The 20,131-nt window shown below is 39.2% G+C and overlaps 1 protein-coding gene across 2 annotated transcripts; it reads left to right on the forward strand.

Moving 5' to 3' along the window:
- The first annotated feature begins 1,846 nt into the window (after positions 1-1,846).
- Positions 1,847-16,254, forward strand: CSTF1 (cleavage stimulation factor subunit 1). 2 transcript variants are annotated; one of them, XM_087720490.1, is made up of 6 exons: positions 1,847-2,119; positions 7,743-7,938; positions 8,915-9,192; positions 12,133-12,330; positions 12,942-13,332; positions 15,586-16,254. In XM_087720490.1, the coding sequence occupies exons 1-6, from the start codon at positions 1,916-1,918 to the stop codon at positions 15,843-15,845; spliced, it is 1,527 nt and encodes a 508-aa protein (XP_087576616.1). In that variant the 5' UTR covers positions 1,847-1,915; the 3' UTR covers positions 15,846-16,254. The 2 variants fall into 2 exon arrangements, with proteins under 2 accessions (XP_087576616.1, XP_087576617.1); XM_087720491.1 differs by lacking the exon at positions 1,847-2,119 and adding an exon at positions 6,588-7,117.
- The last annotated feature ends 3,877 nt before the right edge of the window (positions 16,255-20,131 follow it).

Raw genomic sequence — 20,131 nt, forward strand, 5'->3', positions numbered from 1 at the left:
AAAACCATGTTTTTTTAAAATGACTTTTCATAAAACCAACAGGGTGGGGTCTAACTGTACCTCTGGAAAAATGATGCATAAAAAATGCCCACCAGACGAGGTCAATGGTCAAACCAAAGGCTGATATTCCATTATTGTTATTCTACAGATACCTTTGAAAATATTTAAGCAAGTCATGTTTCTAATAGGATTTTCTCTTTTTCAGCAAATAATGAAAGGTGTGCTGTTTAACAGAGGCCATATAATGAATATAAAACCTAATGCATATGCATCCCTAAAATTTTCCAAGATTGCAAACTCTGGAGTGACTTGCTTGAATTTATCTACATTTAAATAGAGAATTGGGGATTCACAGTTAGACTTTTTCATTTTTCTCTCAAATACAGATTAAACTAATTGGATTCTGCTGCTGAGTATGAATTTATAGAAGAAATTCTTACTTAAATTAGTCCCTTACTTAAGAGGATGGAACTTATTTCTCACCTTTTACTTTTCCTTGTACATTATAAATATTACACGGAATCATAGCATTTCATAAAGTACAGGAAGTCCAAAGCTGGTGCCTATTAGATGAATTGAGCAGACAATTCCCAGCAGTCCAGCTAGAAATAAAAACCCCAGTGTATACAATACATATCATTGGCTTAAGGACCTTTACAATGATATTTATATAATTTATGTAGCTGCCCCATTCAAGAAACATGACGCTGGCTTTTGGCATACAAACTCACTTAGCAAAATACAGAACTCTGCATGTCATATTTTATTGTATTATATTTCAAGCTTATATCCTGAATTAAAAATCTGGAAAAGGAAATAATTGTTTGACATAACCTTTTGCAAGGGAACAGGTTGTCCAGGCATATACCATGATTTTTTAAAAATATGAAATCTACCTCAAACCTTGACAATTTGGACTTGGTGATGCCTAAAGTGTTGTGCAGTCATGTGCACTGAACTGAATCCAGGTAAAAATACTACTGTAGATCCAACTTTTTTTTACTTTTTTTGGATGCTGATCCTCAATATTTTATTTAACAGGATTGCTAGGATTTTTTGGTTGGTTGGGGTTTTTTTTGTCAAATCCAGAACAGAAATTTAAAGGTTTTTTTCAGGCGCAAGGAAGCGATGCGGAAACGTCAAGGTTTTTGCCAGTTAAAACAGTTATCACCGCCCCAGTTGCCCTTAATAAAAAGAAAAAGCCAGAGCAAAGGGGAGGGTATCATTTTTTAAAGAGTGTTTTTTATTTTTGTTTCTCATACATACTTTCACAAATATACATTTCTCATATTGTTAGTATTATGTTTACCCTTTAACATTTGATTCCATTCTTCCCTAGAAAGCATAATATAATCAAGATTGCTTTCCTGCCATCCCGTACATCCATCTTACATTACAATAACCCTACTTCTTCCCTCTTTTCTCCTACCCTCCCTTCTTCTCTACTTTCTTCTTTCCTCCTCTCCTTTCCTTTCTTTCCTACTCCTCCCCTTTTTACCCTGTCTCCTACTCTTACTGCCCTTCCCTTTCTTCCTCTCCTTTACCCTTTCTTCTTTTCCTCTCTTCTGTCCTCTTCCCTCTCCTCTCTCCCTTCCCTTCTTCCATTGTTGTTTTTTTCATATTTTCCCCTTCAGTCTGAAGTATTTTCGGGATGGCGTTCGAGCAAGTCCAGTTCTATATTTATAATAACACTCTTAAATTTCCTCTTCGGGAGGGTATCATTTTCGACCAACTATTAGGAAGTTTGCTCCCTTCCCTTCTTGGATCCCGGGCTCCGTTTCAACTAAGAAACCCCAAGTTGGATTTTTCCGGCCTCTTTTGATTTCAAGAATCGGAGCGTTGCGTATTTTACGTAAAGCTATCTCTGGTTCCTGGATTGATTGCTTTTGCCTCCTTCCAGCCGCGGCTTCAATCGATGTGCGGGGGCTCCATGCAGCAGCCTGTTCGACGGAGCGGTCCTCGGGCCAGACTGCTAATACCGCCGCCGCCGCCACCACAACCGCCGCCCGCCCTGCCGCCGCCCGCCCCACTTCACCTGCCAGCCCAGTCGGCCCTTGACGCCGTGGGGGGTCCCGCAGCCGTTCTGAGCGGAGATCGATCGCGGACGAAGGACGGGCTCGTAAGTGTCGGATCCGCTCGTTCCCGCGTTCAGCCATTCGCTTTCTCGCACATGGAAGGCGGGAGGAGGTGGTGCCTTTTCCTGCGACGGAGAAGCCTCTTGTCCTATCCCCGTGGGTGGGAAAGCCGCCGCTCGGGAGGGAGGTGGAGCGCCATAGGACCGAGAAGGAGTGGGGGGATTTGTAGTTTGGTTGCTGCGATAAGGGGGGGAGCTTAAATAAAGGGATTTCCAAACTTGGCAACTTTAAGACTGGCGGACTTCAATTCCCAGAATTCTGCAGCCAGCAGAGCTGGCTGGAGAATTCTGGGAGTTGAAGTCCGCCAGTTTTAAAGCGGCCAAATTTGAAGACCTCTGGCCTAAAATAACAAAAGACGAAAAAAGATTCGGATCGAAAGATCTCCGGTAGTGAACTCCATCCATCCTCGCCTATGTTACTTATCTAGTCCAGGATTTAATTACTAGGCAGTGTATAGATTACGTTAAACAGGTAAACCCTCAATTTGCAAGAGTTCATTCATTCAGTGCCATTCAAAGGTACAAAATGTGACGGCTGTTTTTCATACTTACGACCTTCGTCACATCCCCGTGATCAAAATTTATTTTTATTTGTTTAATTCATAGATATCAAATATATGTATAAGCATGATTATAAATACATGAAATGAATACGACTACAAGGGAATATTAGGACAGGGGCGGTAGGCACTTTGGTGCGCTTATGCATGCCCCTTACAGACCTCTTAGGAATGGGGTGAGGTTGACAGTCTAAGGTTAAAGTTTTGGGGGTTTGGGAAGGAAATTACAGAGTCAGATACTGCATTCCAGGCATTGACCACTCTGTTGCAGAAGTCATATATTCTGCAGTCGAGTTTGGAGCAGTTTCATTTAGATGCTTGGCAACTGACTCATACTTACGACGGTTGCTATGTCCTAAAGTCATGTGAACCACTTTTGCAACCTTTTGACAAGCAAAATAGCAATAGCTCTTAGACTCAGACGCTTCACAGTGCTTTGCAGCCCTCTCTATAAGCAGTTTACATAGTCGCATATTGCCCCAAATAATCTGGGTCCTCATTTTACTTACCTCAAAGGGATTGGAAGACTGAGTCAACCCTGAGCCAGTGAGAATCAAACTGCCAAAATGCTGGCAATCAGGAGTCAGCAGTATTAGCCTGCAAAGCTGCATTTTAACCACTGTGCCACTATAGCTTAATGGGGAAGCCAAATTCACTTTAACAACCTTGTTACTAGCTTATCAACAGCGGCCATTTGCTTAACAACTGTGGTAAGAAACATCGTAAAATGGGGCAAAACTCACTTAATAAAATGCCTCAATAACAGAAATTTTGGGTTCATTTGTGGTCCTAAATTGAAGACTACCTGTACAATTCTCGAGAACTCTGTGCAGCCTTTGCTGCGTGGATATGTGCAACGTATGTTCTGAAATATCTTAATGTTCATCTTAGTGTTCTGAAATAATTGAATTCCTCAGATTTACAAAGCACGCTAAATTATAAAGTAATGGCTATTCTTGCAGGTTGTACAAAGTGGCAGAAGAATAATAAAATTGCAAGGTCTTTTCCAGGCTTTCCCTGGGACCTTTTTTCCTTTCTGTACCCCCCTCTGCCTCTCCTGTTGCAAACTCTTTCTCTCTGTTATTCCTGTTTACCTCACTTATATTTGAAAAGAAACCTCTCTTAATGTCTGTATTCCCCCTTCCCGGTTTTGTGTGAGCCGCCCTGAGTCCCCTCAGGGAAAAGGGCGGCCTACAAATACTAATAAAAAAACTCTAAACTCTCATTTGTCCTGAAAAGGTTCATCAATAATCGTAATATATTACAATCAAGCATGAGCACCTGACTATCTCAAATTCCACGTATCACAGAAGTGTGACTTTTGTTTTACAATAGAAAAACTTTTCCCCTAACACCTGTTGTATCTCACTCCCTCAAAAACATTCCTCTCAATAATATTTCATGGACTTCTCACCATTGAATCCCAAAATGTATAAGAATCTGTGTCATTCTATTGTTTTCTTGCAAATCAGACACCCAGTAATCGATTGTTGAATAAAGTTTGGCAATTTGCTTCTCCACATTGTGCTCCTTTCTTTGGAAAAAATTCCACAACCAAAGTTAAGATTGCGTGAGTGCTGTCATAAAATGTATTTACACAACATGCTAACCCCATAGTTTATTAAACATTGATTATAGACTTAATATTGACTGTTCACACAGCACACTGAATCAGAAATTAACAACAATCCACTGCCTGGATTATCATAGCATAGTAACCCTCCAAAAAGCTATACAGATTTAGCATATTATAATAATACAGTAACCAAACCACAAATTCAGTAATTATAATTTAGTCCAACAAGCTGTAAACTGAGACATTCCATCTCTGAACTTTCCATATAGCTGTTGTGGGTTTTTTGTTCAATTGTTAGAATCTATTTTAAAAAGTAATTAGTACTACTAGTATTATTCAATTCAATTTCAATTCAATTTATTAGATTTATAGGCCACCCACTCCTGGAGGACTCCGGGCGGCTTACAAAGAACAAGAAAAAACAAACAAAATAAAAATAAAAAATAATTTTAAAATTCCCCAACACGCATACGTTCTGATCGGGGCTGGATCCTACATAATAAGGTCAACAGCCCCAGGCCTGCCGGAACAGCCAGGTTTTAACATCTTATTACATCTTAGAACAAGGAATTGTATAAATATATTGCCTTGTTTTTAGACAATACGTAGAATCTCCTTCCTGCTGTTTACATTAATGGTATATGTCTATGGAGATTCCCAGTCATCCAGGTCATGGTTGTCCAAAAAGTACTTTTTTCCAAGAGGCAATTGGACTTTCTGCTTTTTCTTTGAAGGCATTTCACTTCTCATCCATGAAGCTTCTTCATATCTGACTGGATGATGAGGAATAGAAGGATTTATACTCCTTGCAGACAGCTGGACATTTGCATTCTTTTAGTGGGACTTTTAAGGTCACCTGGAGGTTTATCTGTGTTATCAGGGACACCTGAGTGGTGCAAATTGGTATGGAGCCTTCTTGGAACTGTTGAAAGGACTGTTGTAGATTGGAGATAGATAGTATCCCTCTCCCTCTGTTGAGAAAGGGTTGTTCAATTTTGACATGTTCAATTTTAACCCCCTTTCAAACCAGCGGTAACCCCCTTTCAAACCAGCGGTCCTCTCTGTCAAAAATATGGACTTTGTTGTCTTCAAAAAAGTGGCCTGTGTCTTTTAACTGCTGAATCTAGTCCTGATGCCTTTGTTCTCCTATGTTGTGCCATGCATTTATGAAGTTGTTGTTTCATTTCCCCAATGTACAGATCTGCACATGGCTCACTGCATTGTACTGCATATACCACGTTGCTCAGTTTCTTCATTGTATTTAAAATAGATAGTGGTCAAGCAGTGGTCCAGCAACATTCTGTCTTGTAGCAGTCGTGTTTTTCTTTTCACTACCATGACAACTTCAGTAGTTGGAATGAAGTTGAAGAGAGAAGTCAAATAATAGGAAACCATGGTCTCATCCGGGTCCAATTTTAATTTCGAAACCTTGCTGGCGAAGTCCTGTGAATTGTTGATGTGATGGGTGGTGTTGCCAACTAAAGGAGCTAATAAGTTGCTGACAGAACCAACGTCAGCCCAGAACAGATATGTGCCATGCTGGACTTCTTGACCACTACCTATTTTAAATAAAATGAAAGTTTCTACAGACAAAAACATGGCTGTGCCATGGGTTCACCGGTGTCCCACATTGTAGCCAATCTCTACATGGAAGACTCCTAGACTCCTTCACAGGAATTCCACACACTCACTGGTATAGATATGTGGACGATACTTGGATCAAGATCAAAAAACAGGAATTGGAAGCATTTACCAAACACGTCAACTCTATGGACAGATACATCAAATTCACATGGGAAGATGTTAAGGAAAATAGTCTATTCTTCCTGGACTGTACAGTACACATTAAGGAAGACAGAAGCCTTAACACTGAAGTTTACAGAAAACCCACAAGCACAGATCAATATTTACATTTTGGTTCCCACCACCCACTGCAGTACAAAATGTGAGTCATCAGAACCTTACATCACTGAGTTGAAAGCCTGCCTACCAGCAAAGATGGGAAAGAAAAATCATGCAAACACATTCAAAGAAACCTTCAGAACATGTGGCTATCCCAAGTGGGCCTTCATCAAATCTCAAAAAAGACTCTACAGGAGCTCCTCTGTAACACACAATGACGAGAACAATAACGAAGCAACGTCGTCATTCCCTACATTGCAGGCATATTGGAAAAGCTCAGGAGGATCTTCACCTAACATAACATACGTGCACACTTCAAACCCAAGAATACACTGAGGCAGAAGCTTGTCCATCTCAAGGATAAAACAGTCAGACAGAAAGTGAGCAAAATGGTATATGCAGTATAATGCAGTGAGGCATGTGCAGATCTGTACATTGGGGAAACAAAACAACCACTTCATAAACACACGTCACAACATGGAGAACAAACACATCAGGACTAGATTCAGCAGTATCTGCATTTAAAAGACAGAGGCCACTCTTTTGAGGACAACAAAGTCCATATTTTGGACAGAGGATCTCTGGCTTGAAAGGAGTTAAAGAGCCCATCTATGTCAAAACTGAACCAGCCCTCTCTCAACAGATGGGCAGGGATAAGACATCATCTGTCTCCAATCTACAACAGTTCCAAGAAGGTTCCATGCCAATTTGCACCACTCAGGTGAATCTGATGACACAGATAAACCTTAAAGTGACCTTAAGGACCCCGATAAAAGAATGCAAATGTCCAGCTGTCTGCAAAGAGTATAAATCTTTCCATTCACCACCATCCAGTCAAGAGCTGAAGAAGCTTCTTGGATGAGAAGAGAAATGTCTTCAAAGGAAAACCAGAAAGTCCAGTTGCCTCTTGAAGAAAAGAAAAAAAGCACCTTCGGAACATTAATGGTATGTTTTACAAATAATTCCTTCTCCATCATTTTTCTTTATTTAACTTTCAAAGAGGTTTCTAAATATTCTAAACTAGCTGCTGGTAGATAGTTTTTATTATGTAAATTATTTTTAAATAATTCTTACTAATATAATTCATACATCCAAGCATCTTTTTCCTGCCACTGTGTCCAATTTAAAAAAAAACCAGTTTATTATTAGACTTGAGTGCAAATAGCTTGCAGGTAAGGTTATCTAAAGGCCTAGTGCATTTCCTACTGTAGGTAAGATCCCCTGCTTGAATCATTTATGGAAATCTGTCTTGTCTTCAGTACCTGATGTGTGGGGAAAAAAGGGGGGGGAGGTTTCTCCGTGGTTGCAGTCTTGACTTCTCTCTGATTAGAAAAATCAATCTTTCCTATTCCTTTATAATATTCTGTACCTACACTATATATTTTATATTTGTTCATATATTTTTTCTGACATGGTTCTTCTTGTCACCTAGTTCATTTTTATCAATACTTTCTTATCCTGTTTGGGAATTTTTATTCTGAAAAACAGAAAAGTAAATACATGTCGGTTCCCCCCCTCCCCCTCAATTTTGTCACAAATGTATTTTTGTTTTATTTTATTTTTGTTGTAGATACCTGGAAGGCAACCCTTGTTCACAATGTATAGACCAAAAGTAAGCCTTAAAGACCGGCAACAACTTTACAGGCTTATTATTAGTCAGTTGTTATATGACGGATATATCAATATTGCTAATGGTCTGATAAATGAAGTAAAGCCACAGTCTGTCTGTGCACCCTCTGAACAATTGTTGCATCTTATTAAACTAGGTAAGTTGAAACATCAGCAAACAAAAATGTGGCTAAGATGTGTCGATCAGAAAGGTCAGTGGTTCGAATCAGGTGGCATTCAGCAGGTTCTGACCAACTCTGGAGAATCAGTAGCAGAAATTTTGAGTAGCAGTTAGACTTATATACCGCTTCATAGGGCTTTTAGCCCTCTCTAAGCGGTTTACAGAGTCAGCATATTGCCCTCAACAATCCGGGTCCTCATTTTACCCACCTCGGAAAGATGGAAGGCTGAGTCAACCCTGAGCCGGTGAGATTTGAACAGCCGAACTGCTGAACTGCAGTCAGCTGAAGTAGCCTGCAGTGCTGCATTTAACCACTGCGCCACCTCGGCTCAAGTAGTTCGGAGAACCGGTAAATACCACCTCTGACTGGCCCCGCCCTATCTATTCTCTGCCTCCCAAGTCCCAGTTGACCAGGAGGAAATGGGGATTTTGCAGTATCCTTCCCCTGCCATGCCTACCAAACCACCTCCACCAAGCTACACCATGCCTACAGAACCGGTAGTAAAAAAAAATTGAATCCCACCACTGGTTCAAATCTCTAACGCTGCGTAATGAAGTGAGCTCCTGTTACTTGTCACAGCTTCTGCCAACCTAGCAGTTCAAAAGTGTGAAAAAATGCAAGTAGAAAAATAGGGACCATTTAGTCATGCCAGCCACATGACCACAGAAATGTCTTCGGACAGCACTGGCTCTTCGGCTTTGAAATGGAGATGAGCACCGCCCCCTAGAGCCGGAAACAACTAGCATGCATGTGCAGGAGAACCTTTACCTTTGTATAGATATTAAAATTCCATGTATTAACTTTATATTTACTATATATTTTATAAGCTTCCTGTAATTTGTAATCTAAATTTATTTTGATGCATTTGCTTCTTGTGCCACATGGCACATTATTGAATCAACTTTGGTTTATATGTTTAAAAAATAAAAATTTGGTGCATTCTCTCTTCCAGGAATGGAAAATGACGATAGTGCAGTTCAGTATGCAATTGGACGCTCTGACACAGTAGCTCCTGGAACAGGAATTGACTTGGAGTTTGATGCAGATGTACAGACTATGTCCCCAGAAGCGTCTGAATATGAGACATGTTATGTCACATCTCACAAAGGACCATGTCGTGTAGCCACATACAGCAGAGATGGACAGTTAATTGCTACGGGATCAGCTGATGCATCAATAAAAATACTTGATACCGAAAGAATGTTAGCAAAAAGTGCTATGCCCATTGAGGTAAACATTGAAAGACTAAATATTGAAGAGTTGCTTCAGCTCTTTTTTGATCATCTGCAGTTCTCATAAAGAGCTACTGAATTCTACATGGACAGACTGTTCGGCGACCTTTAGAATTCAGGGTCTAGTTATTTAATTTAAAAATACCCATTTGCCTTAGATTTCATTGAAAGTCTATAAATTTATATAAAAAACTATCACAAATAATTGCGGATGTGATTGTGGATTGTCTTTGGAGAGTCACTTTTGCTGGGCATGTGGGAAGAATTGAGCTCAAACCTCTGTTACTCACTTTTTGAATTTTAATTCTTTTTGGTAATTTTAATTCTTTTTGGTAATGTCTAAACAGAGTTTTATTTCTTACACATTCCCTTGTTTCTTTCACCTTATTGCCATCCAGTTTTGTTCTTCACAGAAAATTCATTGTACAATTTTTGGGGGGAGAATTTTGATTTACAAAGCTTGTTTTCAAATTAGTTAAAATGTGCTCTGAACTTACCAAATGGTAGCATCTGATAAGCTTTTGACTGATTTCAAATCTAGGCAGAATTGGCCACAATGGTATTTATATCTGGGAATTCCGGGACTCTTGGCTTGACTGGAAAATTGAAAGATACTCTGGAAGAAGGCAATAGTAAAATGCCTCAACAACATTGTCAAAAAATCTGAATGGATGTGTCAAGATTAATTTGATGAATATTATAGCTTATGCTCTGGGAATAACATAAAATTTCCCCAAAACTAATTTTTTTTGGGGGGGGGAGGGGGGAATCAATAGCAATAGCACTTAGACTTATATATTGCTTCATGGTGCCCTCTAAATGGTTTACAGAGTTAGCATGTTATCCCAAACAATCTGGTCCTCATTTTACTGACCAGGGAAGGATGGAAGGCTGAGTCAACCTTGAGCCTGGTGAGATTCAAACTGCCAAATTGCTGGCAGTCAGCAGAGGTAGACTGCAGTACTGCATTCTAACCACTGTGCCACCGCGGCAGTGTATATTATTGTAATGTATTTTAGACCATTACCATATTTTTCGGAGTATAAGACGCACCTTTTTTCTTCAAAAAAGAGGCTGAAAATCTGGGTGCGTCTTATACACTGAATACAGCATTTTTTGCCTCCTGAAGTCCCGCCCCTTCACTGAAAAGGCTGTGCAGAGCCTGTAGAAGGGCCGTTCCCCCACCCCCCAGCATCACTCTATAAGCCTCCATAAGGCTATGCATGCAATTTTTTGATGAAAAACGGGCCTGTTTTTCATCAAAACTCACCCAGAAGCACTCTGCAAGTCCCCCGAAGGTTATTCATGCCTTTTTAAAAGGGAGGGGGGTGTTTTTGCAAAAAATGGGCCATTTTGGGGAGGTTTGCAAAGTGCAAAAACTTTTTTTTTCTTTTGGAAAGCTCTTTAACTGATTGATGAGAATTACATTGAACAAGTGCTGTGCCAGCAGAAACAAAGTCTTGGGTGCTGCAGATTGTCAGCAATTTCCTTCTCCAGCACATGGATAAATACACCTGGAAACATCTACCTACCTACCTACTCGCTCTTTCCCTACCTACCTACTGTATTTCTCACTCTTTCTCTATCCCTCTATTTGTCTACCTACCTACTCTCTCTCTCCCTACCTATCTATTGTGTTTCTCTCTCTCCCCTCTATCTATCTACTCTCTCTCTCCCTACCTATCTACTGTATTTCTCTCTATATATCCCTCTAACTACCTACTCTCTCTCCTTACCTATCTACTGTATTTCTCTCTCTATTTCTCTCCATCCCTCTATCTACTTACCTACCTACACTCTCGCTCTCTCCCCCACCTACCCACTGTATTTCTCTATCTCTCTATTTCTTTCTCTCTATCCCTTTATCTACCTACCTAACTACTCTCTCTCTACCTACCTACCTACTCTCACCCTCCGTAACTATCTACTGTATTTCTCTCCCCCCTCTATCTACCTATGTACCTGTCTACTCTCTCCATACCTATCGACTATATTTCTATTTCTCTCTATCCCTCTCTCTACCTACCTACCTACTCTCACCCTCCCTAACTATCTACTGTATTTCTCTCTCCCCCTCTATCTACCTACGTACCTGTCTACTCTCTCTCTCCATACCTATCTACTATATTTCTATTTCTCTCTATCCCTCTATCTACCTACCTACCTACCTATTCTCTCTCCCTACCTACCTACTGTATTTCTCTCTCCTCCCCTTTATCGACTTACAGACCTGCCTACTCTCTCTCGCCCTCCTATCTACTGTATTTCTCTCTATTTCTCTCTACCTACCTACCTACTCTCTCTCTCGCCCTACCTATCTACTGTATTTCTATCTCTTTCTATTTCTCTCTCTCTCTCCATCCCTCTACCTACTTACCTACCTACACTCACTCTCTCTTCCCCACCTACCTACTGTATTTATTTCTCTCTCTCTATCCCTTTATTTACCTACCTAACTACTCTCTCTCTCCCTACCTATCTACTGTATTTCTCTCTCTTTCTCTCCTATCTACCTACCTACTTTTTTTAATTTGCCTCTTCAAAACCTTGCTGCGCCTTATACTCCAGTGAGTCTTATACTCCGAAAAATATGGTAGATTTCTTAATATGTGAAATAATCATATTTTATATTATTTACCATATAAATCAGTTGTACATTATAGTAGGTGGATTGCCAAGATTTTGAAAAATGCTCACATGGCCACAATCTACCATGTGAGAGTTTAAATGTATGTTTCAATTTCTTTTCCTGTAACAGCTTTGCATTAGCTTACTTTAAATAATTGTTAGGCTCTGTATGAAAGAGAATTAACAATTGTGAAGAGGTGCTGTTTATTCTTTAAACTCTCTGCAAAGGAAATTAGTTGTGTATTTACATGCATTTTATTTTATATATTGAAAAGACTCTATTTAAATGCTGTACTTGTAATTTTTACAGGTTATGATGAATGAAACAGCTCAGCAGAACATGGAAAACCATCCAGTTATTAGGACCCTTTACGATCATGTAGACGAGGTCACCTGTTTAGCCTTTCATCCAAATGAACAAATCCTTGCATCTGGATCAAGAGACTATACTCTTAAATTGTTTGACTACTCAAAACCATCTGCCAAGAGAGCTTTCAAATATATTCAGGTCAGGTTCTCTAATCATACATTTCCAAGAAATAGCATCATAAGAAACTTAGAAAAGATTTGTCTTGCTGATGTTACTGAATATAATTTTTAGGTATAAGGACATAAATTATACTTGATATAGCTTTTCAGAGAATTTTTAGTTCTTAAATTATGGCTCAAGCATCATAAGTTCTTTTTCTGTAGTTTAATACGTGGAACAAAGTATTACATATACATCAAAAAATAATGAGCACAAAACAACAATATAGTTGGAAAAGATTGTGCTAATGTTTTTCTCTCAAACCTTTTTTTTCTATTGAAAGCTAATCATTACTATTCCAAGTTGCTTGGTGGGAAAATATCTGTATTCTATAATCAATATCCCTTTTTTTAAAACCTGAAAAAATATTTTTTAAATAATAGTCATGCATTTTTAAGAAGAAAAATAAGATTCTTTCCCCCTCTTTTTTTCCCCTCTATCTTATAATCTGTCTAACTTGTTCAGATAGCAATGGATAGGAATTCATTTTATATTTGATATATTTATTAGCATAGTGGTTGATATTTAGATATGTTACAGTTATAGAATAGTGCACTCTAGTGTTAATTGTTGAATTTCCAATTAAACAGGAAGCAGAAATGCTACGCTCTATATCCTTCCATCCTTCTGGGGATTTCATACTTGTTGGGACACAGCATCCTACCCTGCGGCTCTATGATGTGAATACCTTCCAGTGCTTTGTATCTTGCAATCCTCAAGATCAACATACAGATGCTATATGCTCAGTTAATTACAATGCAAGTGCTAACATGTATGTAACAGGCAGCAAAGATGGATGCATCAAATTGTGGGATGGAGTTTCAAATCGCTGTATCACCACTTTTGAGAAGGCACATGATGGTGCTGAAGTCTGTTCCGCCATTTTCTCTAAGAACTCCAAGTACATACTTTCAAGTGGAAAGGATTCTGTGGCTAAACTATGGGAGATATCAACAGGAAGGACACTAGTCAAATATACAGGTAGGTGAAAACTAATCTGAACAATATAATCTGACTCACCCTGGTTTACTTTTTGTAGTGAATTCTATAAGTAGTTGTGTTTAGCAATGTGTATTCATGGACATACCTGGATTTTAACAATGCACAATAGTATAGTTAAGTAAACTATAACTTAATTAGGAGATAAGGAGAAATTCGGAGTATACAGAGTATAATTTGCAAACCTCTCAGGACCGTACTTTGTACTTCTGAATTGCTATTTCCTAGAGAGAAAAAGTCCTGGTTCATGCATTAACACACGTTTCAAATAATACTTGGTATTAAAATGAGGTTGCTTCTTCATACATTTGTCATCAAATGCAACACAAAATGTAAGCTTGGCATTTCTCTGCTCAAAGCCTTTTTCACCTTCAGTGTGAAATGTTTTTTAAACAGTGTAAATATCCTAAAAGAATAATCAGAAGTCATTTAAACAGATCTATCTTCTGGAATTAGCTTACTATTTCAAATTTCACTTTATAATACATTAAGCCAGCAGGGTGCAGGCAAGACTTGACATGCTGAATCATTGGGTGTTACTTTACTTTTTTTAAGCAATAAAACTGGAGAACTTTCTTTTACTACACATATTGTAATTACAACAGATCCAGACAAACCAGCTGCCTAACACAAGATGCAAAACAAACACTACACTACCCCATTCTAAACCCACTCTCACTAGGGCTAAACTGAGTGAGAGTGAACTGAACTCACTAAGGCCACCCCAGTACATATTGGTATGAATTGAGTGGAACCACTGTGCCTCAACCCAGAAAATTTATTTGTAAGCATTAGTAATTAGAACATAATATATCTAATGTATTATATTCTAAAAATCTATAGGTTTCATATATAGTGATTAGTTTTATCTAGACTTGTAATTGATAAATGTAACTCTTATATGTGCAACGTAGGTTGCACATATAAGAGTTACATTTATCAATTACATCTAAGAAGCATATTTTGGGTCTTTTAGTTCTCTGGAATATTGAAAGTTGTCAGTAGAAATTTAAGGATTGATGCCATATTCTATTGTAATGAAGTTGAACACTGAGTAAACTGAAAACTATATCTACGTTGTGTATTGTCTCTCCATTTTTCATAACTAGCTCATTTAAATCTAATCCTGCTCTTAGTTCTAATTCAATAAAATAAGCCTTATTTAGTTAAACATGGATTACAGATGAATGATAAAATTACATGTTAGTTCACTCTTTTACTGATATAAACTAGATTATTGAATACTTATATATTAAACTATTGCATTAAGCATCCTGGAGGGGAGGAATTACAGCAACATAGTCTATAGATAGGGTACTAATATTTTTATATATGTCTTACAATACTAGAAGTTTGGGAAATATACACTGTCTTCTTTCCCCTCTTACATTGTATATTCATGGATTTCAGAGGGTTTTTTGTACAAATAGCAATCCAGGTTTTTTCTCTTTTCTGTTTTAAAAAGTCAGATTTAAATGAAAGATAGCATATAGTCTTCCCTTAACAATACCAATTTCCTTAATCAGTAAAAGCAAAATTCTGGCTATTTTTGAAAAGCTAAGTCAATATGATATTCCTCTTGTATTCTCTTCTTTTGGGAGTTAAGCTATTGCTCCAATGGCTGAGTTTCATTGTACTCTAGAAATAACAGCTGGCTTGGCATTATAGCAATTCTCCATTGTTTGTGATAAATGTTTATAATAGAGGAAATTTACATTGTTTTACACTCAGGAGAAGGTTTGAAAGATTAAGTTGAGCTTGACTGCTGATGCCTTCATGGGTATGTCAAGGTAGTTTTCATGGCAGCAATAGATAAGCGGCTTACCATTGCTTTCTGAATTATTCTGTCAATCACCCAGTCTAGCCTACAGCTTTAGTATTTAATAAAGTCTTCCAATCAGGTACCATCCAGGCCTGATCCTGTTTAGCTTCTGGATTCAGTGATGGTCATGTGAGAAATGAAGTCCTATTACCAAGTACTATTAATTTGAAGGAGCATATACACTACCCCAAACAATATGAACTAGTCCGGACTTCGGGGAAACACTGAGGATTTTCTTTTCTGCTAATATTCTTGCTGACATTACTAATGAATATGTTGTTGCCTATTTTAGGAGATTTGACATTCTTATTGTTGGGCTTTAATACTTAAAAAGTATTGGACTCATTCGTCAAAGGATGGCATACGTGGATACCATATAATTAATTGTATACCATATGCTGTTAAACCTGCAGGAGCTGGCCTGAGTGGACGGCAGGTTCATAGGACACAAGCTGTTTTTAATCACACGGAAGACTATGTGCTCCTTCCCGATGAAAGGACCATTAGCCTTTGCTGCTGGGATTCACGAACGGCGGAGCGAAGAAATCTTCTTTCCTTGGGGCATAATAGCATCGTTCGCTGCATTGTCCATTCGCCTACAAATCCTGGGTTCATGACTTGCAGTGATGACTATCGAGCTCGGTTTTGGTACCGAAGATCAACCACAGATTAAAACAGCAGCTCCTAAAAGCTCACTCAGATTTTATTCGATTTTCTTTTACAGATCAGTCTGTTTTTATTATGATTTATTTCAGAAGTTTGAAAATGAATCATCTGTAAGAAACAAGCCCTACCTTAAGGGTATTTTAAAAAGTTGTGATCTTATTTTTTTTTTAAAAAAAGAACCCATAAGCTTAATTTTTTTTAAAGTGTACAAGTCTGACCTTTTTTACTACTAAAAAGTTGGCCCTTTGTTTTTGTGTTTTTAACAGAACATTTAATAATCTTTATTTCTTTGGATATACATTGAATTGCCTAGCCCCGACTTGCAATTTTGTACTATACTTCAATGTTTTGTTATTCTTTAGATGATTTACATCTGCTAGCCTATAGTTCTCTTATTAAAACTGATTCTTACAACAGTGTGCCTTTGTTTTTTCAGAATTAACCATTTCCTGTTTCTACATCATAATCCCAAATAAGAAAAACATAATATGACTATAAAAAACATCTAGGAAGTTCTGGTTAATGACGTGCCTTCTCTGGGCTAAGATTGGTTTGAAGGTGAAATTTCATCACTAAACTATACATAATAGACAAACTGAAAATTGGAATTTAATCTCTTCTAAAACTTGAAATGAATAATATGCTAAGAAAAACAATATAGATAATTTAAAACATATTAAAACAAGCTGATCTTCCTCTCCATTTACAGATAAGCTGTTCAGATAAATATTCAGTCAACATAAATACTTGATTTTTGAGATACTGAATTTTCATATAGGAACATTTAGAGTCAAAGCATTTCGTTATACCCATTGAGAAATAATGTTTGTATGGGATGAAATTTTGTTCAATAACAGTTTAGTAAGCTGCAGATAGTTAGATTTGAACAATGAACACATGAACTACAATGGCTAAGTTCACACAATGTGCTAAATCAGTGGTCCCCAACCTTTTTATCACCGCGGACCAGTCAGCCTTTGATAATTTTACCGTGGCCCGCTGAGCGCGCGCAGGGGTGGAGGGGTGTTGTTCGCGACGACACATTGATTGTTTATATATCAGATTGTTTTGATTAAACAACTTTTATTTTATTGTATTAAACATGCCATACTAGGGCCTAGTATCAATGTTTGATACTGATCTGGCTGGGTAACTTTAGCCCATTCACTCTATCTAAGCCCCCCCACCTCACAAGGTTGTCGTGGGGGAAATAGGGGGTGGGAGTATTAGGTATCTTCACTACCATATATAAAAGGAGATACTATCTTAAATAACAAAGTGGGCCCCCACCTCCAAAATATACTAAAAGAAAAAAGATTCCATGTGCTCAACTAATTTTTTTTTAAATCATCACTATATTATGGACTACAGATATATATATATATATATATATATATATATATATATATATATATATATATATATATATATATATATATATATACACATACATACACATACATACACATACATACATACATGCATATATACATACTGTACGTATGTACGTACGTGTATATATAATGTCCAAATAACAGGAAAAGCGCTTCAAGGACCAAAGTATATTCCTTTTTTGCAGCCTTAAGAGAACTCTCGTTTTTTCGCCCGTTGGCGAAATTTTGGAAGAGAGGCAAGAGACTTCAGGCACCGAGCCCCCACCCCTGGCTGCGGCAACTGGAGCGGGCGGGAGGCAGGGAAGGGGTGGGCAAGACCGCCGCTTTTCCACCGTGCGCTGCAATAGCGGCAGCGGCGGCCTGAATCTGGCGACTGCCCCTCACCACCTCAGGCGGTGCTCATACCCTCCCCTTTCCTGCGCTACCGTTAGACTCCTCTCAGCCCCCCACCCACGCCCGCGGAGGGCGCACGCACGCCAAAATCGCGCACCCCCATCTCCCCTCAAAAGACCCCCCCCCGCCCTCGGCTGCCCGACGTTCTCTCTCTCTCTCTCTCTACCTCTCCCGCCGTTCCTTCTCACAAGCCAAGGCCGGGCGGGGAAGCGCCGTCTCCGTCCCAGGCGCGCCGCCCCTCCCTGGGCAACTCGGAGACGACTGAGCCGCTTTTTCTCCGGCTGCGCGGCCCGGTGCCAGGTACTCCACGGCCCGGCACCGGTCCGCGGACCGGGGCTTGGGGACCACTGTGCTAAATAATACTGTTGGTTTAGTACAAAATAGCAAATTTTAAAATGGATAATGAAACCACCAATATTCATCTCAACTTGCTTTTAAAACTGTCTTGACAAAAGTCATTTTATTCCCGGGAAGCACTAAAATAGACTTAATTTCTAACAGGAAGTAAACCCGTTGAATGTTGTGTAAAAAATTCAAAAAGAGGAAGGGACTGTCAGACCTATGGATACTTGGGGTTAGAACTGTCACATCTTAATTGTCTGGGTTCCAAGTAACACTTTCAACGAAAGAAGATTCCGAGGCTTGAAGTTCCTCAAAGTTCAATTTTATTAAAGATGTCATATTGGCACATCTGGGAAAATCCAAATGTGAAAGTTTCCAGGTTTTCCCCACTCAAATGAAAGTCCAAGTCCTTGCCCAGCACCCACATGTCTGTCACATTGCCCAATCAGGCACCCTCCCAACTAGAGATGCCTCCCAGTGATACCTCTCCAGGTGCAGGGCAAGATGTCCTTGACTCTGAGAAAGGAATGTTGTTATGACTATATATCTCCCATACTCCATATAATTCCCCCCTCCCAATTCCCCACAGCGTTAAATGTGGCAAGCCTGAAGGCCCGATGCAAAAGATGGCTTCCAGGCCTGACATTGACTGCTGGCTAGTTCTAAGAGGAGTTGATGGACCTGGTTGTTTACCCTCAGATGGTTGTGTTTTTGTGACATCGGAAGCACAAACCAGCCACATTTTAACTTAGTGGGCTGTTCAAACGTGTGGTTAATTTGTATTTAGAATAACAGTTGGAAGGGACTTTGAAGGTCTTCTAGTCCAAGCCACTGCTTGGGCAGGAAACCCTACACCAGACAAATGGATATCCAACATCTTAAGAATGTCCAGTGTTGGAGCATTCACAACTTCTGGAGGCAAGTTGTTCCATTGATTAATTGTTCTGTCAGGAAATTTCTCCTCAGTTCTAAGTTGCTTCTCTCCTTGATTAGTTGTCTTGATTGCTCTTGTCCTGCCCTCAGGTGCCTTGGAGAATAGTTTGACTCCCTCTTCTTTGTGGCAACCCCTGAGATATTGGAAGACTGCTATCATGTCTCCCCTAGTCCTTCTTTTCATTAAACTAGACATACCCAGTTCCTGCAACCGTTCTTCATATGTTTTAGCCTCCAGTCTCCTAATCATCTTTGAGTAAACCAAGAATAAATTTAATGTATGAAAATTGGACATAGTGGAAACAAGGGATTGAGCAATGGCAATAGTAGGCAGACAGACCCTTTTAAGGATACCGTATTCAAGGGCCACATGGCCTGGAACTGGCTACTCCCAGAAATCTGACTAAGCAACTCAGTGAGTAACAATCAGGAAATAATACTTAAATCATTTACTACCAAGAAAGTGAGTAAAGCAAAAGAGACAAATGCATGGATTAGAAGTCATGTCTAAAAAGCCCCTTTACAACTGCTCTAGATGAGAGCTCTAAGTGCCCCTGTTGGATATAAATTAAAGATGAGGAGGGGACCATCTGCAGCTGATTTGCTTTCCCTTTACCTTCTCCCTCTTATTTTCAGTGTCTACCCAGCAGATGTGGAGGCAGAGAGAGGGGGGGGGAAGCCTAGGGAAAAATAAGCCACAGATTGAGCTAAGGAGGTGGGCAAAGTTAAAAATTCGATTAATAATTAAACAAATGTGATATACAATCACACCCTCCATTTCCACCGTTCAAGCCCAAGTGTATGAGAGAGAGGAGGATCAGCTGCTCTGGGAGAACTGTGAGCTTTACAGAATATTTGGAGGGGAACTGGCCAGAAGGGGAAAGATTTGATGGAGCCGGTGGGAATTGGCTTGAAGCTCTTCTTGATTGATCACCCACTCTTGGCCTTGTCTCGATGAGAATGGCCTGGTGGTGAGAGGATGACTTTGTAGTCTCAGGTGAGTAATGCAAGAACAATTGCCAAGTGCTGCAGTCCTGGGCACATTTGGATGGAATTCGTGGATTTACTGACAATGTCTGTTGAGAAAACCACACAGAGATGGCCTGTTATAATATGGCTGAATTCCTATGTCATAGAATTGAAGCATAGTTGAGGGGGGGGGAAGGAGGTATTAATAGATGGTTTATCAGATTAGATAAGTGATCATTCTGTCCTTGGAAAAGGTTGCATT

The sequence above is a fragment of the Thamnophis sirtalis genome, unplaced genomic scaffold (genome assembly GCF_051295495.1).
Source record: "Thamnophis sirtalis isolate CommonGarterSnake01/CBP01778 unplaced genomic scaffold, rThaSir2_p1.2 scaffold_7, whole genome shotgun sequence".
Taxonomy (NCBI): Eukaryota; Metazoa; Chordata; class Lepidosauria; order Squamata; family Natricidae; genus Thamnophis; species Thamnophis sirtalis.